A 27,756-nucleotide genomic window follows, 5' to 3' on the forward strand; every position below is an offset into this window, starting at 1 on the left:
ATCTACCAGACTTTTAGAAGTCATCTGAAGGCAGGGAAGTTTTTAATGTGTGGCATTTTAGTGTATTTTTTGTCTCTGTGGAAGCCACTCAGAGTGGCTGGGGAAACCCAGCCAGATGGGCGGGGTACAAATAATAAATTATTATTATTATTTGTTTGAATATCTGACGGATGTTTAGCTTTTAAAAAGTTACTAATAAAAATCAGAAACCCTCACTCCTAGCAGTCCTGCACACTCCATCCTCCCTCCATTGCCAACACCCTTTCTAACCCTCTGGTGCCCATAAGGACTAGAAACCTGCTTGTGAGGACTTACATATGACACTCAGCCTCTCCTTGACTGGTCCTGTGTATATATATTTTTATTAAACTTTGCCCTACAAAGCGAAGCCAGCCGGACATCTTTTTAGAAAAACGACAGCTGCTGTTTTAATGCACGCAGAGTTGGCGTATTAGGTTGCTGCAGCCTTGGGTTAGATGGTTGTTGGTGTGACACTGGTGAGGGTGATGTCGCCATTGATGCACAGCTTGTTGATCTGGTTTAGCTCCTTGATGCGGTGGTTATACTGCATCAAATGAGCATCGTTGACTGCTATCTTCAGGTGATCCGCTTCGCAAAGAATCTGAATCTGGAAAAGGAGAGGTGTTCAAAACATTAAAAGAACCAGGGAAGCAGATTGGCAGAGGCTGTGAGCAGAGATTAAGTTCCAAATTCTTTGAACAGAGCATGGCTTCCTAGCACTCTGGCAATCAAGGCTTAGGGCTATATTCAACTAACGTTTACTAAGAGTAAACTCATTGAAATTAACGGCCATGACTAACTTAACTTGCATTAATTTCAGTGGCTCTACCCTTGAGTCAAGTCAGTAAACCACTGCTGCAGGCCTAAGCCTGTGGAACTCCCTCCCACTTGGGATTAGGTAGGCAACCTCCTTGCTGCAAAGACTTCCTTCTTCCAGCAGGTGTTATATGCTGGTATTTAGTTTTATGGAGATTTTTAATGGTTATATCCTTTGTATGGTTTGTTTTATGTACCCCTCTTAGAAATGCTGATTAAGCAGTCTGTAAATGCCTTTTATATATATATGTTTTCCTGTGTGGAAGAGTCATCACACGGTTGCCTGCTGATGCAATTTTGTGCAGTCATGTGGAATCCTGGTTCTGGTACAGGATGTGGCAAAGTATTTGAGGATTGATATGTCAGCAAATAAACAAATGGAAAACAAGACTAAAGTTGATAGAGGCCACACACCTGCATTCTCTGAACACTTAAAACAAAAAAGTGTAAATGTTAAATACTGGGTGCCTGTCTTGCCAGAAACATCTGGTCGTGAGGCTGAAAACTTTCGTCCAATCTAGGTTGTGGTCATCTTCTGTTCTTACTGCTATAACCACTAAGCAAGACTGCAGATGAAATGCATATGTTGCTGGCTGAATGATGGATGTTTACTAGAGGTGATGCAGAAATAGGGTGGCAGGCTTGCGGTGTAATGAAACAGAGTGGTACAGAAGCAGATGTAATTTTTGTGGATTTAGACCAGATGTGGGGACCTGCAACTCCCGTGGCCGTGCTTTCTAGGGCTGATGGAAGTTGTCGTTCACTGCTTTAGGCACAGCTCTTTGTGGAAATGCGGCAATTAATTTCCTTGGTAAAATAAGCTGCCCATCATTAAAACATCAATTTCAGCCAGTGTTTTCATTATACAGTGGTGCCCCGCAAGACGAATGCCTCGGAAGACGAAAAACTCACAAGACGAAAGAGTTTTCCGTTTTCTGAGTTGCTTCGCAAGACGGATTTCCCTATGGGCTTGCTTCGCAAGACGAAACGTCTTGCGCCTTTCTTAAAAAACCGCCAATGCATTCCTATGGGAAACCGTCAATACACAGCGGTGCTTCGCAAGACGAAAAAACTCACATAACGAAAAAACTCGCAGAACGAATTAATTTCATCTTGCAAGGCACCACTGTACAGGTGCTTCAGGTTGTGTTTTTTCAGGTTACGGACTGCCAAACCCCAGAAGTACTGGAATGGGTTACTTCCGGGTTTCGGCGGTTGCGCACATGCTAAATCACGCTTTGTGCATGCGTAGAAGCACCTAATCGCAACCCGCGCATGCGCAGATGCGCCGCTGCAGGTTGCGAACGTGCATCCCGCACGGATCCCGTTCGCAACCCGAGCATCCACTGTAGAGCACAAACGTTTAACTCATTCATCTCGCTTCTGCTTCAGTTAAGAGAGAGAACCCCATTTCCCTGTGCCCCCCCCCTTTACCTTGAAAGGTTTGCCAGCCTCGAAAGGGAACCTGGGTGCCGTCCGGTCTTCCTTCCCCCAGGTGTTATGAAGCATGGTGTTGCAAACAATAACTTTCCTGCCGTCTTCATTGAAGCGGGGGTTGAAGTGGAGGGCGATGTCATTCCCCTTCTTCAAATCCACTTTAATGCTGCAACAGGGAGACACAAGCTGTAACCGTCTCCTGAGGAATGTCTCAACATTTGATCATAAATCACACAGTGGGAGCCAGGGATTAAGACCACTGTTATCAGAGTCACAGTGTTCTCCCAGGGTCTAACAAATCCCCTTAAAGAATAATCAATTTATTGCATACAGCCAAAGGTCTTTACAATGTACAAGGCAAGAGCAAGGCTTTCCTCTGAAATTGCACAACCTAACCTAGAAACATTTCCAGCATGAAAAATGTACAGCATAAAAATTTAAAATTAGAAAGCATTAACAGAGCTGGAACAGAACTTCTTAGCTGCCAGGGCAAATTTGGCTGATAGGTGTGCAATTTGTAGCTCTTTTTCAGCTGAGAATTTGACTGTCACAGAGTTCCTGGATAGCTTTTCAAATAATTATAAACACAGTTTTGCAGTCCCTCAGACTTTGTGGGGGGCCAGACTATATTTGTTTTGTGAGGAAATGAATGAATTCCTATGCCCCACAAAGAACCCAGAGATGCATTTTAAATAAAAGGACACATTCTATTCATGTAAAAACACCAGGCAGGCCCCACAAATAACCCAGAGATATATTTTAAATAAAAGGACACATTCCACTCATGCAAAAACACGCAGATTTCCAGACCGTCCGCGGGCCGGATTGAGAAGGCGATTGGGCTGGATCCGGCCCCCGGGCCTTAGTTTGCCTACCCACGAGTAAGAGGGAGACACCACAGCCGTAATTCGGCCCCAAACATGCAATCCCCTCCTACAGAAAACTTGAACACCCCCCGCACCCCCCCCCAATCGCTTTTCCAGCTGCCCAGAGTGGCTGGGGAAACTCAGCCAGATGCGCGGGGTATAAATAAATTATTATTATTATTATTATTATTATTATATTCCATCTTTACCAGCTTGCCCTTGGATTCACCGTCCCGACAATGGTCAACAAAGTGCGAGGCTGGAGTCCTGCCGGCAGTGGGATGTCACAAGGAACTTTCTGCAAAAGATGGTATAACGTTCAGAGTTTTGGTCGAGGGCAGTAGGTCTCAAAGGGTGTGGCAAGAAAGGATGGCAAGTGGCAGGAAGATTCAAGGACAATCACAGGAACATGTGAACATTTCAGTGTATAGTATCAAAATATTTATTTATTTGCAGAATAGCGGATAGTTATCCTTCCAAACTGAGAGCAAGAGCGTCAGCAACCCACTGGCTATAGTTCTGCACAGCGTATTGTTGTGGGATTTTCAAGCTCAGAAAAGAGAAAGGTTTCTTTGTGTTGATGAGGAGGTGGATGTTTGTTTGCCGCAAATTAGACCTAATATAAATGAGATTACCCGGCAAAAGCAAGCACACACTTGTCCCTGAGTTTGTATACATACTTAAGGTACATATGTAAGGGGCTCATTTATAATTATTTTGGGAATGTTTCATGTTCTTATGTAGCTGCATTGTTTCGTACTTTCTGGACGTCTCATGATCATAGTTGTGTTCTATGTTATAAATCAAGCACTGCTAGGAATAGTTCCCCCCTCCCCCAATGTATTCCTTATCAAGAGGAAATTTGGTGTGGTGTGAGCCAATTTTTCATCTGAAAGTGTGGCCCAGAGGGGGGAAAAAGCTTCAGAACTACTGGTCTGGGACCTGGGAGACAACCTCAAAGCAGCTCATAATATATAAAATATAAACAAATCACCAAAATATAGGTAAAATAGAATAAGTGTTTAAAGCCACAACTAACAAGTTAGAGAGAAAATAAACCTTGGTGCAATCATCAAAAAATATTATTTTCACAGCAATTTTGGTCAGGTCTCTCTCTGTTCTATAGGACCAGAGAGGAATATATAAGACATTTGGGCATAGAAGCGGTATACAAATCAGTATATAAAAGTGGGGTACAAATTAATAATAATAATGAAATGACTCTGGCTAGTTTAATTTAATTCCGCCAACCCTCAGATCTTTGCCTTAAGCTGAGGAACTCATGTAATTATTATTATTATTATTATTATTATTATTATTATTATTATTATTATTATTTATATCCTGCCCTCCCCAGCCGAAGCCGGGCTCAGAGTGGCTAACAACAGTAAAATAATACAGCATTCTGTGGAATGGAGTTTTGAGTGGGCAACTGGTGTCCAGAAGAAAAACCTATCTATAGGGAATATTGCAAACTGATCCTATTCACAGCTTCATCCAGGAGTAACTTCTCGTTCTGTGAACAAAGGGTACTCATTTCCTTTTTAAAAAAGACACAGAACCCTAAATCTTGCAAGCCGCTTTTGCTGTTATTGCTTACCGTCAATGCAGTGTATACATTTTCTGGTATAAGACAGATCAGAGAGAGAGATTTCCTAGCCTAGAGGCACACGCAAACAAGCAGGTTTCTCACCAACGGGCCGGAAGGTGCTCCTCCGGACGGAACGGAAGATGGGAACCCGGGTCCACCCTGCGGTGCGGTCGGCTGTGCTCCTCCGCCACTTGGGGGCTGTCCGGGGCCAGGATACATGCCGGAAGCACCTGGTGGAACCACTCCAGGTGCGCTGGGAAATCCGCCTGGCTGGGGTGGGCCTCCAGGGTATCCGCCACCTGCTTGTGGGGCCCCAGGATAAGCGCCGGGGGCCCCTGGGTATGCGCCGGGTGCTCCAGGATATGCGCCAGGGGCCCCTGGGTATGCGCCGGGTGCTCCAGGATACGGGCCGGGGAACGCTCCAGGATATCCTGGGAAAGTGCCGGGCTGATTTCCCCAAGGGTTCGGCTGGGCATTTGGGTTGGCGTTCGGGTTGTTGGCGCCCCCGGACAGGGCATCAGACAACTGTGTAGAGAACAAAGCAACAGTTAGCAAAAAATGTATAAGAAGTCCAAATATTTGCTGGAAATGTAAAGAAAAATCATATACGGTGGCCTTGTAAGGTAATAAAATCATTCTGGGAAATGATATACAGTCATACCTCGGGTTACAGACGCTTCAGATTGCGTTTTTTATGGGTTACAGACCCGCTGAAACCTGGAAGTACCAGAATGGGTTACTTCCGGGTTTCGGGGGTCGCGCATGCACAGAAGTGCTAAATCTCACTTTGTGCATGCGCAGAAGCGCCGAATCGCAATCCACGCATGCGCAGACACAGTGCTGTGGGTTGCAAACGTGCATCCTGCACGGATCACGTTCGCAATCCGAGTGTCCACTATATAATGAGATGGGGAAAAATTCAAATTAACTTTTGTAAAAATAAAACCCAGAGTCTTTTTTATTAGGACATATAGTTGCAGATATTCCAAGGGAGCAGAAAAGACTTTTTATTTATGCAACGACAGCCGCGCAGATGCTACTAGCCCAGAGATGGAAAGAAGATAAAGTCCCTACCATACTTCTGGGTATACTTCTAGGTTTTGCCGTGTGCGGATGCACAGAAGCACTCTGCACATCTCACACATGCGCGGAAGCACTCTATCATGCCACGCTCCAGTTGCGGAATTTTCGGAGTGCGAACGGCACCCCAGAACAGATCAAGTCTGTAACAAGAGGTACCACTGTAATGTCAAAAATCAATGGGCATCTTATACAGTGGTGCCTCGCAAGACGAAATTAATTCGTTCTGCGAGTTTTTTCGTCTTGTGAATTTTTTCGTCTTGCGAAGCACGGTTTCCCATAGGAAATGCATTGACGATTTCCCATAGGAATGCATTGACGGTTTTAAGAAAAAGGCGCATGACTTTTTCGTCTTGCGAAGCAAGCCCATAGGGAAATTCGTCTTGCGAAGCAACTCAAAAAACAAAAAACTCTTTCGTCTTGCGAGGCATTCGTCTTGCGAGGTACCACTGTACACGGATAGTGCCGAGTGTGGACTGGCGATTGGTTGTTGCCCCCAAAATAGGGGCCGTCTTATACATGGGGGCATCTTATAGACGGGAAAAAACCCGATATATAGTTTTAACTGGGTTTTGACTAAACGTGCAATTAAATGTCTCAGCTGAAACCGTGGCTGGTGCTTTCTCGATGATACAGAAAGCACCCTGCTTTCTCAAGCCAAGATCAGGTGAGGTCTCAGGTCACAGCAACAACACAGTAATCCTTTTTAAAATTGGCATCAAAAGCACTACTGCATCAGGAGAGCAGATACTTACTGAAAAGCCGTCAGACATCTTCCTGAAACAAAAGAGAAAAAGAGAACAGGTCAGTGCAAGGCAGCTGCCATAGATTCCACTGGCTGATGGAAGTTGTGGTCCCAAACATCTGGAGAAGCACCAGCTTGATGAAGGCTGGGATTTACTTATTTTTGGGCAAAGAAAAAGCTCAGAATCCAGATGTTGCTTTCAAGCGCTCGGGTAAATTCACCAGCGTTGGAGTGCAAACTTCTTTAAATGTTTACTTGCCATTTTGCCTAATATAAAGCATGTTCGCGTTTTCTTTTCACTGTGTGCATCTTCATAAAGACTTTACCGCAGCACCTGCACATTACTTGGCTGCAGAAGGGCTTTGCAAAATCCAGAATTGCGCCAGTTTCAAAGGACGGGTGTTTTTCAGTTCTCTAGTTTTTCAGCGCTTGTGTTGTTTCGAAAAGTGAGAATTAGGTAGGTTTGCCTTTAAATGCAAACCGAATGGAATTTCTCCCTATTTTCTAGCAGTGAGCCATCCAGATCTGCTACCAATTCATTTCCGTCTGTGTTCTGAGTAGACACATGATGTTGACTCATCTTGGAACAAGAAGCGAAGACCGCCCAGGAACATATTTCAGGTTTCCCCCCCACTTCTTAACACAAACAGAGCTGTCTTTCCGAGAAGGTACACTCCCCTGAAAGCTGGCCAAATAAGAAAAGAGAGAGACCCACAAAGTTCATAGAAAGCCTACAAAACACGCACGAACACACCCTTTCAAAGAGATATTCAGGGAAATTGTCATAGCATCCACTTTGGGAAAACACACAGCCGTTGTCCATGGCTTCGGGCGAAAGCTCTGTGCAAATATGACTCACTCAGGCCTCGACACGCCCATGACTCAAATCAAATGCTCCCCATTCATGTTAAGAAAGTGTATCTGCCCTACACAGTTTACTTACAATGCACCAACGGCGCATTGGCACGACAAGCACTGCCCTGCTGAAGCCCTCCTCACAACAGTCCTGCGAGGTTCGTGGCAACAGCTCACGCTGCGAAACGGTGACTCATCACTTCACCCCACCCATGATTGATTTGATTAAAAGCACGCTCACTCTACAGTTTATCCTTCCCTGCCATTAACGATAAGGATAGATTCATGGAGGAGAGGGCTATCACAGAATCCCTGTGACGGGGTGAGCTCCCGTTACTCTGTCCCAGCTCCTGCCAACCTAGCAGTTCGAAAGCACGCCAGTGCAAGTAGATAAATAGGTACCATTGTGGCGGGAAGGTAAACAGTGTTTCAGTGCGCTGCTCTGGTTCGCCAGAAGCGGCTTAGTCATGCTGGCCGCATGACCCGGAAGCTGTACGCCGGCTCCCTCGGCCAATAAAGCAAGATGAGCGCTGCAACCCCAGAGTCGACTGGACCTAATGGTCAGGGGTCCCTGTACGCTCTGGTTTCCGTCACAGTGTTCCATTGCGCCAGAAGCAGTTTAGTCCTGCTGGCCACATGATCCAGAAAGCTGTCTGCGGACAAACACCAGCTCCCTCGGCCTGAAAGTGAGATGAGCGCCGCAACCCCATAGTCGCCTTTGAGTGGACTTAACCACCCATGGGTCCTTTACCTTTTCACCATGGAATCATAGAATGGTAGAGTTGGAAGGGACCCCGAGGGTCATCTAGTCCAACCCCCTGCAATGCAGGAATCTCAGCTAAAGTATCCCTGACAGATATTCATCCAACCTCTGCTAAAAAAAACCTTCAAGGAAGGAGAATCAACAATCTCTTGAGGGAGACCATTCCACTGTCCAACAGCTCTTCCTGTCAGAAAGTTCTTCCTGATATTTAGTTGAAATCTCCTTGAGCCATGGGTTTGAGTCCTACCCTCCAGAGCTGAAGAAATCAAGCTGGTTCCCTCTTCCATGTGACAGCCCTTGAGATATTTGAAGATGACTCTCATATCTAATAGCCACAATGGCTCTGCCTTCACAGCTGGAGGCAGCAATGCTTCTGAATATCAATTATGATACGATACGATAATCTTTATTGTCGGTGTCCCATACAGAACAACGAAATTGAAAAAATCTACACCAGACATTCAAAAACCAACACGCCTGCTATCCCAGCTATCCCAACCTGGTTAGCCCCCTAAAAACTCTGATACCACATTTTTAAATACAATATACTTCCACAGAGACTACCTTAAACATAAAGGGACCCCTGACCATTAGGTCCAGTCGTGACCGACTCTGGGGTTGTGGCGCTCATCTCGCTTTATTGGCCAAGGGAGCCAGCGCACAGCTTCTGGGTCATATGGCCAGCATGACTAAGCCGCTTCTGGCGAACCAGAGCAGCACACAGAAACGCCATTTACCTTCCCGCCAGAGCGGTACCTATTTATCTACTTGCACTTTGATGTGCTTTCGAGCTGCTAGGTTGGCAGGAGCAGGGACAGAGGAACAGGAGCTCACCCCGTCGTGGGGATTCGAACCGCCGACCTTCTGATCGGCAAGTCCTAGGCTCTGTGGTTTAACCCACAGCGCCACCCGCGTCCCTTCAGGAACCCCCTAATCGCTGTCAAATAACAGACTGTCAGCAGGCTGTAGGTGCTTGAGAGCCTAGTCCAGCAAAGAGCTTTTCTTTAGGGTAGTCACCAAGTGTCAGGGCTGGCTCCGGGTCCCAGCTCACCAAGGACCAACGCTAGCCGATAGTACAGTATCAAAGTCTTTATTGAAGAATAGTCTCCATTTACAAGTCTCAGCGTCCCAGCCCTACGTCTGGACTTTAGACCGGCGAAGCTCTGTCTGGATCTCCACCCCCCGTGCACCAGTTCAAGACTCTAATCTTACTCCACCTCTTCCTTCTCTCTCTCTTCCTCTGGGTCTTACTACCCCCCGGGGTCTCATTCCTCCTGGACTCTTCCGACGCGGAGCTAGACCCCTCTGACTCCTCCCCCTCTCTTCGGCGGGCTTTAGGACCTGGCTCCTTACCCGGGCTGCCCACCTTGCCGCCCTCCTGTACATTTGAACTTGGCGCGCGCGCGCGTTTTACTTTCCGGATGACCGTTTCCTCGCTCCCTGACGAGGGTGTGGCCACTCCTGCCTCCTACTGCACTCTGGGGGGGACGCTGGTCCGGATTTCCAGCTGCTACTCTCTGAGTCCCCTTCTTCCCGAGGTGTCCCCCTGGGCACTCCCCTTGCCCTGACCATGGGGGCCCCTTTCTGTGAATCCTCCGAGTCACTGGAGAGACTCAGAGATCTTGGACTACTGTCGCCGCTGACATTTCCTTCCGACTCCTCCCCCTCACTCTCTGTTTCTTCCCTCTCCAGTGACTCTGCTCCTGAACCCCTGACACCAAGAGACTGTTTTGGTCCGCTGATGGCTTTAGCCAATAGCATCTTCTTAGCAGCTGCCTGCTCTTTGAATCATTTTTGCACCACGAGTATTCAGTACCCCGATGAAGGAAAGTGCAAGGCTTCTTGCTATTCATAGAGCTGGATGATGAATTTTACAATCCCCAGACACCTGGTTATGTTCATTTATGTGGCCTGATGATCTTTTCTTTTGTAATAAACATTTTGTTTAAACAGAATAAGAAAATAATGGCTGCGGCAACCTAGTCAGATGGGTGGGGTATAGGTAATACATTATAATTATCATTGGCCTCAGCAGAGGCATGTACCTGGGGCTTGCCTGGCACAGCTCGCAGGGTCGTCGTGAGGATAAGAGTCAGTTCAAGGTCACCTAGCAAGATGGAGGAGGATCGGAATTCAGGCTACTCCCCAATCCATCCAATTCTAACACTCCAAGATGGTACCCAGTTTCTGTCCTATTATAGAATCATAGAATCATAGAATCATAGAGTTGGAAGAGACCACAAGGGCCATCGAGTCCAACCCCCTGCCAAGCAGGAAACACCATCAGAGCACTCCTGACATATGGTTGTCAAGCCTCTGCTTAAAGACCTCCAAAGAAGGAGACTCCACCACACTCCTTGGCAGCAAATTCCACTGTCGAACAGCTCTTACTGTCAGGAAGTTCTTCCTAATGTTTAGGTGGAATCTTCTTTCTTGTAGTTTGGATCCATTGCTCCGTGTCCGCTTCTCTGGAGCAGCAGAAAACAACCTTTCTCCCTCCTCTATGTGACATCCTTTTATATATTTGAACATGGCTATCATATCACCCCTTAACCTCCTCTTCTCCAGGCTATTAGGAGCTGGCAAGGTCTCTGCACATGCTCAGCTTCTTCGGCTATGGAAGATCCTGTCCACACATGCAAAAGGTTCCGGGTTCAATCCCCGAATGGTTTCTTCGTAGGGCCGGGAAACCTGAAGCCCCAAGAGCCACGGCCACTTTAAACAGACATGGCGAACGCCAAATAATTCTGTGAGCTGTCATTTGTTAAGGGGCGCTGAATGTTTTCAGGAGACCCCTATTCTCTTCGCAGCGATACGATTCCTAAAGCAGTTTAATAGTCAACCCCTTTTCAAGGGGATCTCTGAAAACAGTAGCTCGGTGACTCCATCTCTGCAAATGGTCATAGTGATTGCACTTAATAATAATAATAATAATAATAATAATAATAATAATAATAATACTCCACCCATCTGGTTGGGTTTCCCCAGCCACTCTGGGCAGCTTCCAACAAAGTATTAAAATACAAGAGCCTGTTAAACATTAAAAGCTTCCCTAAACAGGGCTGCCTCAGATGTCTTCTAAAAGTCTGGTAGTTGTTTATTTCCTTGACATCTGGTGGGAGGCAGTTCCACAGGGCGGGTGCCACCACCGAGAAGGCCCTCTGCCTGGTTCCCTGTAACTTGGCTTCTTGCAGCAAGGGAACCGCCAGAAGGCCCTCGGCGCTGGACCTCAGTGTCCGGGCAGAACGATGGGGGTGGAGACGCTCCTTCAGGTATACTGGGTCGAAGCCGTTTAGGGCTTTAAAGGTCAGCAACACTTTGAATTGTGCTCGGAAATGTACTGGGAGCCAGTGTAGGTCTTTCAGGTTAATGCTTGATGTGTTGTGCTTGGTGGCATTCCCATGACATCATCTCTGTGACATCATCAGTGTCTGCCCCCTCCCCAATGACATTACCTTAGGTCTCAGCTTTGCGCCCTGAAATCTTATGATCGGGGATGCTCCTGACATCCCTATACTCCACCCCAGTTGCTTATTACATAATTGCTGCAGCTCTTAAATCAGTCTGATTTTCCCATCAAGCAGACAGACCCAAGTCTGTCTCTGTGTATAGTTTCTTTCATCCTGGACAGGATAGCAAGGATCAGACAGAATGGGGCCTTCAAGAGGCAGAAACTAAATCCCAGGCATGTGGATTCCTGCTTATCTTTAGTGACTCACCTTTACCTGATACCTGAAGGTGGACTGCACACTACAGGCACACTGGAAGTAAACATGCCAGTTACAGTACTTGGTACGCAAGGAGTAAGTTTATCAAGACCTTCCTCTGCAATATGAAACAGACTCAGATCTGCCTGCAAACCAGCCATGATGAAGAAACTCCTGTGCAATTTATTCCAGCTGCAGAACCTAGGTTTTGCGGCAATGAGATTTAAGATGATCAGAGTTTTAGGCAAGTGTCACTGAGAAAAGGAATCAGACCTGAAGGTTGCGAGGCTGAACAACCACCCTGCTACAGCGAAACAGAGAGCCTTCGTGCCAAACATTCCAACCCAATTAGGCAATAAAATTAGGATACGTAGAAGTTGTTCAATAGCCAGCTCCAAACCAGCCCAACGGGACTGGGTGATCTTTGCTTTTGTTTTCTCCCTGAGCTTTGTTGCAAAGTTTAGCAACAAATGCAAAACATGTTGCTAAACATTAGCGCCAACCATGCAAAACATTTCTCAAAGTACGCTTACTGAAAATCTAGCATGTATCATCCTGACTCTAACCACAAGGAATTTAACTCTGAGCATGCTTTTATTCTTCCTCCAAGCTCACAAAGTTGTGTACTTATTTGCGAGATTAGCTCAGAGAGAAAGGTACTTGCCCCTTGTCTACTCATACCTGCGTGAGAATTTTCTAGCATATTGATGGCCAGTAGTAGTAGTAGTAGTAGTAGTAGTAGTAGTAGTAATACCAACAAATTTTCCCCTTGGTCACCTGGAGACAACTGTGACTCACCAGAGGTGATCAAGAAAACTTAATACAAGTCTATTTAAAGCACAAGTTCATAGAATCATAGATTTGTAGAGCTGAGCAACTCTGCCCAGAAATACAATAGAATTATTTGCAGACAGGTGTCAGGCATATCCCTGTCAGGGATGCCTTAAAGCAAGGGTCAGCAAACTTTTTCAGTGGGGGCCAGTCCACTGTCCCTCAGACCTTGTGGGGGGGGGCAGACTATTTTTTTTTGGGGGGGGGGAATGAACGAATTCCTATGCCCCACAAATAACCCAGAGATGCATTTTAAATAAAAGGACACATTCTACTCATGTAAAAACACACTGATTCCTAGACCATTCACAGGCTGGATTGAGACGGCAATTGGGCCGGATCTGGCCCCCGGGCCTTAGTTTGCCTACCCATGCCTTAAAGCACCTTATTGCTGGACTGTGTGCAATGTCAACAATGTCAACACTGCATCTTTCAGAGTATGCTCCTTCTTCTGTCCTCACCATCCCTCCCTGCTATTACAATGCCCTTTCAAGAACCAAGTCCATGCTGGTGAAGGCAAGCTCAGGCTGCTCTCCTGGAAGCAAAGAATGCCTTTACAAAACACAAATCGGGGAGGCTCCAAAACTCTGATAATGGCAGCCCTCTTGGAACACCAACTATTTAGACAACAGAATCCCATTTTGTTTGGGCCTCTGAAGCACCAAACAGGCAATTAACTCCCTTGCCTTCAACACAATTGCAGGCAGCCAAGATCAAAAGGGTTGCATGGTTTTGTTTCTGCATGACTATCTCGCTGTTATTGCTGCCGGTTCTTAATGCTTTCCTTATGTCTTTCACTGCCTTGAAAATCTGCCCCATGCTTGAAAACTGGGAGGGGAATGCTAGAATTAAAAAATAAAACAGAGCCTCCATTTCGCTTAAGGCTGATGCACAGGGCAGGATTTAAGTTTGATGAGACCCTAAACTACTGAAGGTAATGGGGCCCTTGATATGTCCAGCTGTCCTTTGTCCTTTGGGAGCAGGCTAGCAGGCTGCTAGACCCCATTACCTTAAATCAGGGGTCAGCAAACGTTTTCAGCAGGGGGCCAGTCCACTGTCCCTCAGACCTTGTGGGGGGCCAGACTATATTTTTTTTGGGGGGGAGGGGGAAATGAATGAATTCCTGTGCCCCACAAATAACCCAGAGATGCATTTTCAATAAAAGCACACATTCTACTCATGTAAAAACACCAGGCAGGCCCCACAAATAACCCAGAGATGAATTTTAAATAAAAGGACACATTTTGCTCATGTAAAAACACGCTGATTCCCGCAAGCCGGATTTAGAAGGTGATTGGGCCAGATCCGGCCCCAGGGCCTTAGGTTGCCTACCCATGCCTTATATCATAGGAGCCTACACAACACAAAACACTGTTGCTGTACGTGGGTTTTATTTTATTTGTTTATTATCTTATATTTTGGAAATGTACATCCAGGTGTTTTTCCTTCAAATTTTTTTGGGCCCCCAAGAGAGTGGGGCCCTAAGCTATAGCTTGTTTAGCTTATGCGTGAATCCGGCACTGCTCACGCAGCCTTGTCAGCGCTGAGCGCCATCCGTCAGCTTCGGCTAGTGGCCCAGCTGTGCCCCCATCTGGACAGGGACAGCCTAACTTCTTTCGTCTATGCTCTGGTAACCTCTAGGATAGATTACTGCAACACATCATCCATGGGGCTGCCTCTGAAGATTGTTCAGAAACTTCAGCTGGTACAGAATTAAGTGGCCAGGTTGCTCACTGGGACATATGCTCATATGACTCAGAATCTGACCTGACCTATAAATGGCTCAGGACCGCAAAACCTCAAGAACTGCGCCTCTAAAGTGACCCCAGAGAGAGCATCATTTGAGGCCCTTCTTTGTGTGCCCTCCTCCATGAGAGGTCCAGAGGGTGGCAACTTGAGAGCGGGGCCTTTTTTGCAGTGGCTCCCCGTTTGTGGAATGTTCTCCCCAGGGTGGCTCACCCGGTGCCTTTGTTACATATCTTTAGGCGCCAGGCAAAGACATTCCTTTCCTCACAGGCCTATTAAACTGGGGGGGGGGGGGTGTAATTGTTTTCATTTGTTACTATGTTATGTATTTTTCTGTTTTTATATTGCAAATACCCTCCCTTTGCCAAGGTGCTGTGTCGAGACGGATCTTTGTTCTAACCCGGAGAAGCAGTTGCTACATTAGGAGTGTGTCAGTTCAGACCAGAGCTGAATGGATGAAGCCATATTCTGTTGAGTCACGTTCAGTGGCCCATCTCTCCCAGTGTTGCTTACTCTGACTTACAGCAGCTCTCAAGGGTCTCGTCTGTCACCCGCGACTGTGTACTGGAAGAATCAAAGATCCACCCATGTTGAAGTGATGATTCTTCAACTTCGTTGGACTGGTCATGTTGTGCAGATGCCTGATTATCGTCTTCCAAAGCAACTACAATGGTACCTCGGGTTAAGAACTTAATTCGTCCTGGAGGTCCGTTCTTAACCTGAAACTGTTCTTAACCTGAAACACCACTTTAGCTAATGGGGCCTCCCGCTGCCGCCGCGTGATATCTGTTCTCATCCTGAAGCAAAGTTCTTAACCCGAGGTACTATTTCTGGGTTAGCAGAGTCTGTAACCTGAAGTTTATGTAACCTGAAGCGTCTGTAACCCGAGGTACCACTGTACTCTATTCCGAACTTAAAAATGGAACGCGTAATGTTGGTGGTCAACAAAAGAGGTTTAAAGACTCTCAAGGCAAATCTTTAAAAATGTAGTATAAACACCAACAACTGGGAAACACTGGCCTGCGAGCGCTCCAGTTGGAGAACAGCCTTTACCAAAGGTGTCATGGACTTTGAAGACACTCGAACTCAGGACACAAGGGAGAAACGTGCTAGGAGGAAGGCACGCTTGGCAAACCCTCACCGGGATCAACTCGTGCCCGGAAACCTACGTCTCCACTGCGGATGGACATGTGGATCCAGAATTGGCCTCCACAGTCACTTATGGACTCATTGTTTATGGAAGACAATCTTACTTAGCTAAGAGTGATCGTCAAAGAAGAAAGAAAGAACTGGAGAGGCCATCGGGGACTGAACCTGGGTCCTTCTGCACCCAAAGCAGCCATCCTGCCCCATAGGTATGGGCTCCGCCCCAGCTGAGAGCACCCTGGACGGTCAAGGGCTACAGGCTGTGCTGAGCATCAGCGCTGGGAGGGGCTCAGACCTACAATGCAGAAATAATGCCTAGGGGATTATACAGCCTCGCCCATTTCCAAGGGGAAACAGAAAAGGCGCCTTCTATTCTCACACGGCTGTCATTTCAAAGGAGGGATGTTGACATTGTGACAAATGAAAAAGCCACCGCACAAAAAGCTGGGAGTCACGGGGCGGGGGGCGGGGGGGGGCAGAGCAGCTGTAAACCAGGAAGTCTCTCCAGAATCAAATCGCACAAAAGTTACCGTTAACATTTTATTTTTTAACACTCTGCTCTGATACACTGCTTAGATATCTTCACATTTAGCTGTCTAAGCATCCTGCAAAATAAAATACATTTATCCAGTGCTTTTTCCCCCTAAAGAAAATGTTTAGGGGTACTCTCATTTTCCTACTCCTATTGAAATACTGCCCCTCAATGAGGCCAAACTTAAGATTCACAAAACGTTTAGGGGGTATGCGTACCCCTGCGTACCCCCCCCCCAAAAAAAGCACTGCATTTATCTGCAAAATAAAATGCACTCACAAGCTGGTGTCAGGCACGAACACTACTATATCGTTATTATCAACCTTTATTTTATTTATTTGATTTGTCTACCGCCCTTCAACTGAAGACCTCAGGGCAGGTAGCAACAAAAAAATGCATAATAATAATAATAATAATAATAATAATAATAATATTTTTTTATTTATACCCCGCCCTTCCCAGTTTAAAAACTGGGCTCAGGGCGGCTAACAGCAAATATAAAATATTGATTAAAATGCGACTTAGAAACAGCATAAAACACAACATAAAATGCAGCATCAATACCAATAAAATTCAAAAATTCAGGGGTCATTTGGGGGGGGGGAACAAAACAAAACCCAGTCAGTAGACATCAAATGATCACCAGGGCTAACTGGCCAAGTTGGTCCTACTAGGGCCAGCAAGGAGACCAGGGAAGAATTTAAATGTGGGCTCCCAGAAAGGGTTTATTCGTAGAAGAGGAAAGGCTCCCTTGGCCAATAAAGCGAGATGAGCGCCGCAACCCCAGAGTCGTTAGTGACTGGACCTAACGGTCAGGAGTCCCTTTACCGTTACCTTTATAACGTTTACTGCACATGTAACTTGTTAAGATACAGTTGTACATTTATCCACTCCACGTTTACAGTATCTCCAGGCCTTGTTTTGCACATGGCACCTTAGTATATTTGTTGCTTAAATGGTTACAAGTCTATCTCTATTCTAGCTATTATTCTAGTAAATTTGGTTTTATACTTATAAGCCAGTTTGTGGTGGTGTTGTTTTGTTCTATGATAGGTAAAGGTAAAGGGACCCCCGACCATTAGGTCCAGTCGTGGACGACTCTGGGGTTGCGGCGCTCATCTCACTTTATTGGCCGAGGGAGCCGGCGTACAGCTTCTGGGTCATGTGGCCAGCATGACCAAGCCGCTTCTGGCGAAACAGAGCAGCGCACGGAAACGCCGTTTACCTTCCCGCTGGAGCGGTACCTATTTATCTACTCGCACTTTCATGTGCTTTTGAACTGCTAGGTTGGCAGGAGCAGGGACCGAGCAACGGGAGCTCACCCCGTCACAGGGATTCGAACCGCCGACCTTCTGATTGGCAAGTCCTAGGCTCTGTGGTTTAACCCACAGCGCCACCCGCGTCCCTTTGTTCTATGATAGTTACACCCTAAGAGGAGCCTCCTGGATCAGGCCAGTGGGCCACAGAGTCTAGCATCCAGTTCCCACAGTGGCCAAGCCGAGGGTTCAGTGGGAGGGGGAAACCCTGCCCTCCTGTGGTCTCACACAACTGGCTTGCAGAAGCATCACTGCCTCCGCCCATACAGACGGAAGACTCTCTGCAAGTGTTACTAAACAGGAATCCGGATTGTAAGCCGTTTTGGATCTTGGACATAAACACAGGATATGAACTGCGATTATCAATTACAGCACAGTCACCGCACCCAGATGGTTCTCAGTATCGATGCTATGGATTTCTATTGGATGTAGAAAAAGAAAACATTTGCTACCTATAGCTCTGTGGAAAGAGATCGGTGCAGATGTGACCTAAATGAAGCTAAACAGCAACTAGGTTTCTGTTGCGTGTTCTATTGCGCCAGAAGCAGTTTAGTCATGCTGGCCACATGAACCAGAAAGCTGTCTGCGGACAAATGCTGTCTCCCTCGGCCTGAAAGCGAGATGAACGCCGCAACCCCATAGTTGCCTTTGACTGGACTTAACCGTCCAGGAGTCCTTTACCTTTTACCTTACCTAAACAGCAACTTCTGAAAGAGACAGAAGAGGCTGTTGCATGCAGGATTGCAGAACTATTCTGCACAACTGCAGAAGCCTTTTCGCTGCTTGGCTGCATGCCAACATGTGCCAAAAGCCAAATCCAGAGTCACAGTTCAATATTTCTGCACCACTCCGAAATCTGTACTTTTTTTCTCCCACACACCAACCCCATTCCGCCTAGATTTGAGCACAAAACGACCATTACTTTACAATTCTGCATTCTGGGCTTCCACTCTCTTTGCTGTGCCTAACACCCAGCCCTGCCCTGCCTCTGCACGAGACGCAGAGTCCGACCCGCTGCTGGCCAGCTGTAGCGGGATGTGAAAGGGCAATCTGCTGCTGCACCCCACAGCTCTGGGGACTGGCGCCGCAGTGCTAGTGGCTAGAACACATGCTGGGCATGCAGAAGGTCGCAGGTCCAATCCGAAGCACGTCCAAAGCATGGCTGTCTCCAAATACACAGGCGGAGCAGAACCAACATTTTGTCCCCTGCTCTTTAGTCTAATCCATGGATAGCTCAGTTGGTTAGAGCAGGCATGTCCAACAGGTAGATTGTGATCTACCGGCAGATCACTGGACATCTGCGGTAGATCACTGGTAGATCACTGGCTCCCCCCCAAAGAAGCTGAACAACTGTGGCTCCCCTAAAAAAAGCTCAACATTTTACCTCCTCCCTGAGAAAACTCAACAACTTTGACCCAAGTTCCCAAAAAAGCGGGTAGATCACTGCCAGTTTAAACTCTGTGAGTGGATCGCAGTCTCTTGGGAGTTGGGTTAGAGCATGGATGGGCTATGGGCCTGATCTTGCAGCCTCTTCTTATGTAACCTGCAAGATCCATGCGTGTGGGTTTAATATCGGACGGGGATGAATCACCCTCGCAGGGTGGCAGAGCTCCATGCTGTGAAATAGGCTACGGAGATTCAGTTTGACAAACCTACAAATTCAGACGTCGACAGGGGCGGGGGGGGGGGAGAGGAGACGTCAAAGGCTCTTTTTGTCTAAGGCCCCTTTTCGGTTTGGGCTGGGCTGACCCTGGACGGCTTCTGCTTCTGCAAGCTTTGGAGAAGTCAGCTCTGAGCCAGATGCGCTCTTGGAGGGGGTAGCCAACTCCTCCACGCCCCTCGAGGGCGCAGATGCCCAAACTGGGGGCAGGAGGAGGACCCCTCAAATCGCCGCCGTCGGGAGGTCATCGCAGACGGCGGGGGTTTGGAGATGGCAAATCCCACCCTCCTGGGCCAGAGACCCCCATCCTCCAAAAACAAAAGTCAGACGGTTCCCCTTTTTGGAACCGTCTTTCAACACCGACAGCTGGGTGGGGGGCTGGAGAAAGGAACCCCCAAAAGTGGCACCATTCTTGGGGAGGGGGGTGGAAGGTCGGCCAACCCCCCCCCCAGCGCCCCCAAAATCTCCTGGGCCCGATCCTCGACGCCCTTCTTACCTGGCAGGATCCCGTCGGAGCCTCGGACTGAGAAGGGGGGAAGCAGCAGCCGAGACGGGCTCGGGCGGGGCCCGCCAGGCGTCTCATATCCCCGTCCTGGGACCGCCCCGTCGGGTGTCCCGCCCCCAAAATGCCCCTCCCACGACCTTGCACCGCCTTTTTCTGCCGCCTGGCCCCCATGGGTGCCACCCAGCCGGGGTTCCCCTCGGAATCCCGTCCCGTCCAGGATGCCCGGGACTCCCCTACGAGGAAAAGGGGCGGCGGGGGGGACTTTTTCCCTCTAGAGAAAAGGGGAGAGAGAGGAGACCGGGGGAAGGTTGCAAATATCTGCATGGCAGGGAGAAAATGTACGGGGGAAATTTTTTCCCCTCCTTCTGTCCTACAGCTTGACCATGTAGACATTCAGGGAAGCTGCACTTTGGGAGATTTAAGACAGAGAAAAAAGCACATAGTCAGAGGGTGTGTCCAGGTATATTATAGACGGATGGTCGGTGTCATTTTTATTAGTCTTTTGGTACTATTAACACTTTAGTACTAAGTATTTGAGTACTAAGTACTAGCACTAATAAAAACACTGTTTTATTAGCATTTTAGTATTAAGAATTGATACTTTAACACTTAGTATTTTAGCACTAAGTACTAGCACTCTTGAGAGTCCCATGGACTGCAAGAAGATCAAACCTCTCAATTCTTAAGGAAATCAGCCCTGAGTGCTCACTGGAAGGACAGATCGTGAAGCTGAGGCTCCAAGACTTTGGCCACCTCATGAGAAGAGAAGACTCCCTGGAAAAGACCCTGATGTTGGGAAAGATGGAGGGCACAAGGAGAAGGGGATGACAGAGGACAAGATGGTTGGACAGTGTTCTCAAAGCTACCAGCATGAGTTTGACCCAACTGCAGGAGGCAGTGGAAGACAGGAGTGCCTTGCGTGCTCTGGTCCAGGGGGTCACGGAGAGTCGGACACGACTAAACGACTAAACAACTAAACAACAACAACTAGCACTGATTAGAAAATAGTATTTTATTAGTATTTTTGTTCTGAAAATGGACCAGCAGTAGGATGCTTCTGTAAAGGGACCACGATTATTTCAAGGGCATGGGTGCCTTAATCAGGTGACATTTTGGCCCCACACCCACCTATTGTAATAATAAAGGCATGACAGCTAATAAAAATAATAATAATTTTATTTATATGCCGCCCATCTGACTGAGTTGCTCCAGCCACTCTGGGCTGCTCCCAACAAAATATAAAAAATAATAATAAAACATCGACCATTAAAAGCTTCCCTATACAGAGGGCTGCCTTCAGATGTCTTCCAAAGTCAGATAGTCCCTCTTTGACATCTGGCGGGAGGGCGTTCCAGAGGGCAGGCGCCACCACCGAGAAGGCCCTCTGCCTATAGTTTCACGTTTTACTTCTCTGCATGTTTTGCAGTTTTAAATCTCTGCTGGGGTTGGGGTCAGCTGGTTAGAGCCTGGTGCTGAAAATGCCAAGGTTGCAGGTTTGATCCCCGTACGGGACAGCTGCGTATTCCTGCATTGCTGGGGGTGAGAGCAGCTCAAGAGGACAAAGGTGAAATTGCAATGTGAAGGTCACAAGACCTCTGATCAGGCAGTCATATGCCAGAGGCTTGGCTCAGATTAGACTCCAGCAGCCTTTGCTAACCGGGCGCCTCCAGAGGTTTCTACACTACAACTCCCAACACCCCCAGCAGGTGGGAACCGTTGTCCTAAAACCTCTGGGTGGTGCCAGGTTAGCAGAAGGCAAGGGAAGAGCATTGCCTCGTAGGAGTTAAGAGCAGTGCTTTTTTCTGGGGTGCGCATACCCCTAAACATTTTGTGAATCTAAGTTTGGCCTGATTGAGGGGCATTATTTCAACATGGGTAGGAAAATGAGAGTACCCCTAAATATTTTTTTAAGGGAAAAAAAGCACTGGTTAAGAGCCTTAGAACAGCTGATCTTATTGCTATGGAAACAAACACATGGGTGATTCATCAGAACTTGTTTTCCACCCTTGATCTGCATGTGCAACGTGGACAGCTTCCGAAGGGGTCACAAGGATTTGCCTTTTCGTGAGGTTCTGCTAATGTTCAGGAGCAGCAGAGGGCAGTGGTTGAAATTCACCCAGAGATAAATGTGAAGTGGCACAGTCCCTCACGGGCAGGCGTAATATCATGAAGTTTATGAGTTTGCGGGGAAAATGTGGGTCCCATTTAACATCCAAAAACTGAGATTTAAGGTTCAAGGTTCAAGCATCTGCCCATTGCTTTACATTTGTTTCGTTTTATTCATTTCCGTTAATGTTTCTGCACCCCTTGATTGTAAAAGAAACCAACCACCTCAAAGTGGTTTGCAATAAGATAAAAATAAAATCAAGAAACATTTGCAACGATAGTTTAAAACTTACAGAAAGTTTTAAAACAGGTTAGATTTCACACAAACTTTCTAAGCACCTGGCTAGGCCTGTCTAAACAAGAATAGTTTTGTTATTGTTGTTTAGTCGTTCAGTCATGTCCGACACTTCGTGACCCCCTGGACCAGAGCACGCCAGGCACTCCTGTCTTCCACTGCCTCCCGCAGTTTGGTCAGACTCATGTTTGTAGCATTGAGAACACTGTCCCACCATCTCGTCCTCTGTCATCCCCTTCTCCTTGTGCCCTCCATCTTTCCCAACATCAGGGTCTTTTCCAGGGAGTCTTCTCTTCTCATGAGGTGGCCAAAGTATTGGAGCCGCAGCTTCAGGATCTGTCCTTCCAGTGAGCACTCAGGGCTGATTTCCTTCAGAATGGATGCGTTTGATCTTCTTGCAGTCCATGGGACTCTCAAGAGTCTCCTCCAGCTCCATAATTCAAAAAGCATCCATTCTTCAGCGATCAGCCTTCTTGATGGTCCAGCTCTCACTTCCATAAGAATAGTTTTAGCAGGCTCCAAAAAGAATACAGTGCTTAGAATCAAGAGGCAGGGAGTTCCAACGTGTAGGTTCTGCTACACTAAATGGTCAAGTTCTTACAAATGTGGAATGGGCGTTACGGGGCAGCGGTAGTATTGCCAATCCCACCAAAGCAGTCAAGCAGGCACAATGGGTAAGAGTTGAGCGTAAATCTTTTCAACAGAATTAAATAATAACACAGTGGACCCTCGGGTTAATGTTACCTTCGGGTAACGTAACTTTCAGGTGTGAACGTGGCAAACCCGGAAGTGTATTCTTCCAGATTTCGCCACGCGCACATGCGCAGAATCGCTCTGTGACACCATGCACATGTGCAGAAGCGGCACTTCTACTTGCCAATTTTTGGGGTACATACGGACCCATGGAAGGAATTATATTCGTATGCAGAGGGTCCACTGTAATAATTTGTAATAATAATTTATTATTCATACCCCGCCCATCCGGTTGGGCTTCCCCGCCACTCTGGGCAGCTCCCAACAGAATAAAACATCAAACATTAAAAACTTCCCTAAACAGGGCTGCCTTCAGATGTCTTGTAAAAGTCAGATAGTTGTTTATTTCATTGACTTCTGATGGGAGGGCGTTCCACAGGGAGGGCGCCACCACCAAGAAGGCCCTCTGCCTGGTTCCCTGTAACCTCACTTCTTGCAGTGAGGGAACCTCCAAAAGGCCCTTGGTGCTGGATCTCAGTGCCTGGGCTGAACGATGGGGGTGGAGACGCTCCTTCAGGTATACTGGACCGAGGCCATTTAGGGCTTTAAAGGTCAGCACCAACACTTTGAATTGTGCTCGGAAACATCCTGGGAGCCAATGTAGGTCTTTCAGGACCAGTGTTATATGGTCTTGGCGGCCGCTCCCAGTCACCAGTCTAGCAGCCGCATTCTGGATTAGTTGCAGTTTCCGGGTCACCTTCAAAGGTAGCCCCACATAGAGCGCATTGCAGGAGTCCAAGCGAGAGATAACCAGAGCATGCACCACTCTGGCGAGACAGTCCGCGGGCAGGGAGGGTCTCATCCTGCATACCAGATGGAGCTGGTAGACAGCTGCCCTGGACACAGAAAACACTTGCTTGATTTTGGCTCAAAGTGTTCCAAGGCTAAGGAGCCAGCTCATGTGCTTGGCCACACCCAGAAGAACCACCATGTGCAGCTCATTAGACGATTTACCCATTCATCTGAAAACCTCCACATTTCAGATGTAGGGCATGGCTAAACCTCGCTGAGTTTCTCACTCCCCCATGTAACCCCAAGCCTAGCTGGAAGAGCATTTAATGCAGACTTCCTCAACCTCGGACCTCCAGATATTTTTGGCCTACAACTCCCATGATCCCTAGCTAGCAGGACCAGTGGTCAGGGATGATGGGAATTGTAGTCTCAAAACATCTGGAGGGCCGAGGTTGAGGAAGCCTGATTGAATGGAATCTTAGAGCTGGAAGGGACCCCAAGGGTCATCCATCACAACCCCCTGCAATGCAGGAATCTTTTGCCGCAGGTGGGACTCGAACCCACAACCCTCAGATGAAGAGCCTCATGTCGTATAGACTCAACTAGCCCTTTCTATGCCTTGCGTGCCTGTGCTGCAATGAGGTCCAGTGGTTTCCTGCATTGCTTTGGATTCCAGAATACCAGGAGGAGGTGGGGGGAAACAGTGGCGTAGCGTGGGGGGTGCAGGGGGGGCCGGCCGCACCGGGCACAACATCTGGGGGTTAGGGTTAGGGAGCGCAAATCCACGGGTTAGGGGGCGCAAATCCACAGGTTAGGGGGTGCAAATTACTTGCCTTGCCCCGGGTGCTGACAACCCATGCTACACCACTGGGGGAAAATCACCGTTTTATTATGATGGTTGTTTTGTTAAGCTTAGCTCCGCAAACATTCAAAACAGTTTTGAATGCCAAGCGATGAGTCATGAGGCATCCACCACCCAGCCGCAGTTATGCACAAGAGCATTTCAAGAAAGGGTGTGAAATATGCATTCACGCCACAGTTTCACTCCCCACTGAGGAATGGGACACCCAGATCGCGACCCACGAGCTGAGAGGGAGTAATTCTGGTATCACCTGGAGGCCTTCGGCAGACTTCAGTGGAATTTTTTTTCATAAACTGTTTCCGAAATCTCTTAAAATTCAAAAGAGGGGGACAGAGGCCTTCTCTTGAACCCGCCCTCCCCCGCTTTCAAATAATCTGAGGGGACCTCAGTGGTCATCTAGCCCAACCCCACCACCACCACCAATACAGGAAATTCATTCTACATTCTAGAATATTCTAGAATGTATTTTAATTAATTGACTGTGCGATTTTTATGTACACTGTGCTATTTTTACCTGTTGTTAGCCGCTCTGAGCCCAGCTTTGGCCGGGGAGGGCAGGATACAAATAAATTTTTTTTTATTATTATTATTATTATTAAATCCATCGCTACACCATCCTTGATAGGTACTCAGCTTAAAATCTTCTAACCAAGGCGAGTCCATCACCTCCACAGAAAGTAGCCTTTTCCCCACTGTTGATCAACTCATACCATGAGAAAGTTGTTCCTAGCCTAGCATGGCTAGTCTAAATACATTCTATGCCACCCTGGGCTCCCATGAAAGGGCAGGTCAGAAATTTAATCAGCCTGAACCTTTCATCTCATCCACTGAATTTGCTCCACTGTGTACAAGGAGCAGCCTTTTACACCCGAAACTTGCCATGTTTTCCTAATATTTACCGGATTGCAGGTAGACCAGGGCTGCATCTACAATGATCTGCTAAATGTTTCTACAATGCTGAATAACAATTTTCCATTGGCAGTGGCTCGCTGCTCTACAGTGCCCTCTGGTATAGCATTTTAATAACGCATTTTTAACGTTATAAACAACGAGTGTTGGTCCGCCCCAGGTGGGAAGCAAGTAGTTCCACAGGCCAGCTGGTGGTAATTCACTATCAACCCCCTAGCAGGGGTCAGCAAACTTTTTCAGCAGTGGGCCGGTCCACCGTCCCTCAGACCTTGTGGGGGGCCGGACTATATTTTTGGGGGGAACAAATTCCTATGCCCCACAAATAACCCAGAGAAGCATTTTAAATAAAAGCAGACATTCTACTCATGTAAAAACACGCTGATTCCTGGACCATCCGCAGGTCAGATTTAGAAGGCAATTGGGCCGGATCCAGCCCCCGGGCCTTAGTTTGCCTACCCATGCCCTAGAGCAAGTCTGTGTCTCAAAGCTCAGGCTGCACTCTTGTGTACACTTACCTGGGAGAAAGCCCTATTGGGCATAGTAGGACTTACCTCTGAGTAAATATGCCTGGGATACGTGTGAGCTCCAAAAATGAGTTTCTTTTAGTCCCAATGAATATAATGACTCCAACTCCCATCATCCCTGAGCGCTGGCCATGCTAGCTGGGGCTGATGGGAGTTGTAGTGCAACAGCATCTAAAAGGACCACAGTTTCCCCTCCCTTGGTGCAGCTGTTAGGAGTTTCAGTTTAGGATCTGGGTTCAAATTCCCACTCAGTCATGAATGGCCTTGGGCTGGTCACTGTCTCTCAGTCTAATCTGCCTCACAGGAGGGGGGGGGGAATGGGATATATAAGTGCAATGATTAAATATTGTTGAAAGCATACAGAAAATCAAGAGCTGGAATTCATATCAGCTGCTTTCTTCATTCCTAGGTGTGTCCTGCTCAATAACGGCAGGGTCACCTCATGAACTCACAGTCATGGGTATAATCTCTGATGTGACACACTTGTCTCTTGCAAAAGCTGCTGTGAGTCACAAAGGAGCTCCCTTGAGTATCTCATCCCATAGCAATTTATTCCAGCCCTTTTCAAGTCCTTGAAGCAGTTCACATACATTATTCCAGTAATCCACGCAACAACCCAGGAACTGTGGAACTCACTGCCTATTGATATCCAGGGCAGCTGTCTGCCAGCTCCATCTGGTATGCAGGCTGAGACCCTACCTGCCCACGGACTGTCTTGCTACAGTGGTGCATGCTCTAGTTATCTCCTGCTTGGACTCCTGCAATGCGCTCTATGTGGGGCTACCTTTGAAGGTGACTCGGAAACTACAACTAATCCAGAATGCGGCAGCTAGACTGGTGACTGGGAGCGGCCGCCGAGACCACATAACACCGGTCTTGAAAGACCTACATTGGCTCCCAGTACATTTCCGAGCACAATTCAAAGTGTTGGTGCTGACCTTCAAAGCCCTAAACGGACTCGGCCCAGTAGACCCGAAGGAGCATCTCCACCCCCATCGTTCTGCCCAGACGCTGAGGTCCAGCTTCTAGCAGTTCCCTCACTGCGAGAAGCAAAGCTACAGGGAACCAGGCAGAGGGCCTTCTTGGTGGTGGCGCCCGCCCTGTGGAAAGCTCTCCCATCAGATGTCAAAGCAATAAACAACTACCTGACATTCAGAAGACATCTTAAGGCAGCCCTGTTCAGGGAAGTTCTTAATGTGTGACATTTTAGTGTATTTTGGTCTCTGTGGAAGCTGCCCAGAGTGGCTGGGGAAACCCAGCCAAATGGGCAGGGTATAAATAATAAAATTATTATTATTATTATTATTATTATTATTATTATTATTATTATTATTATCCCCTTCATGGATCACTGCCTTGCCGTGGCGAAGGGGCTTGAAGAACTCAGAGAAGCTATGAACTATGCCGAGCAGGGCACCCAAGATGAACAGGTCATAGTGGAGAGTTTTGACCAAATGTGATCCACCTGGAGCAGGAATCGGCAAGCCACTCCAGTATCCCTGCCAAGAAAACTCCATGGACAAAGATGTGGACCAAGAACTCCCAGAAGTGCAAGCTGGATTTAGAAGAGGCAGAGGAACCAGAGACCAAATTGCAAACATGCGCTGGATTATGGAGAAAGCTAGAGAGTTCCAGAAAGACATCTACTTCTGCTTCATTGACTATGCAAAAGCCTTTGACTGTGTCGACCACAGCAAACTATGGCAAGTTCTTAAAGAAATGGGAGTGCCTGATCACCTCATCTGTCTCCTGAGAAATCTCTATGTGGGACAAGAAGCTACAGTTAGAACTGGATATGGAACAACTGATTGGTTCAAAATTGGGAAAGGAGTACGACAAGGTTGTATTTTGTCTCCCTGCTTATTTAACTTATATGCAGAATTCATCATGCGAAAGGCTGGGCTGGATGAATCCCTAGCCGGAATTAAGATTGCTGGAAGAAATATCAACAACCTCAG

At 47.4% G+C, this 27,756-nt stretch overlaps 1 protein-coding gene across 2 annotated transcripts; it reads right to left on the reverse strand.

Moving 5' to 3' along the window:
- Positions 1-335: 335 nt before the first annotated feature.
- Positions 336-19,740, reverse strand: LGALS3 (galectin 3). Of its 2 annotated transcripts, XM_083439611.1 has the most exons (7): positions 19,609-19,645; positions 10,220-10,281; positions 6,567-6,588; positions 4,834-5,256; positions 3,350-3,438; positions 2,272-2,440; positions 336-628 (listed from the first exon to the last, which is right to left on the reverse strand). In XM_083439611.1, exons 3-7 carry the CDS (start codon positions 6,582-6,584, stop codon positions 473-475), a joined length of 855 nt encoding a protein of 284 aa, XP_083295737.1. In that variant the 5' UTR covers positions 6,585-6,588; positions 10,220-10,281; positions 19,609-19,645; the 3' UTR covers positions 336-472. The 2 variants fall into 2 exon arrangements, with proteins under 2 accessions (XP_083295737.1, XP_083295736.1); XM_083439610.1 differs by lacking the exon at positions 10,220-10,281 and having other exon boundaries at positions 19,609-19,740.
- Positions 19,741-27,756: the final 8,016 nt, after the last annotated feature.

Source organism: Podarcis tiliguerta (assembly GCF_965153285.1).
Source record: "Podarcis tiliguerta genome assembly, chromosome: 1".
NCBI classification, from domain to species: domain Eukaryota; kingdom Metazoa; phylum Chordata; class Lepidosauria; order Squamata; family Lacertidae; genus Podarcis; species Podarcis tiliguerta.

What these genes read in the sequence shown, in the direction of transcription:
- LGALS3 (XM_083439610.1), bottom strand. An exon ending in GTGAATCCAAGGGCAAGCTG is followed by an intron (nt 2,441 to 3,349) that starts GTAAAGATGGAA and finishes TCCCTGTTGCAG; the next exon opens with CATTAAAGTGGATTTGAAGA. An exon ending in AGGCTGGCAAACCTTTCAAG is followed by an intron (nt 629 to 2,271) that starts GTAAAGGGGGGG and finishes CTCCTTTTCCAG; the next exon opens with ATTCAGATTCTTTGCGAAGC.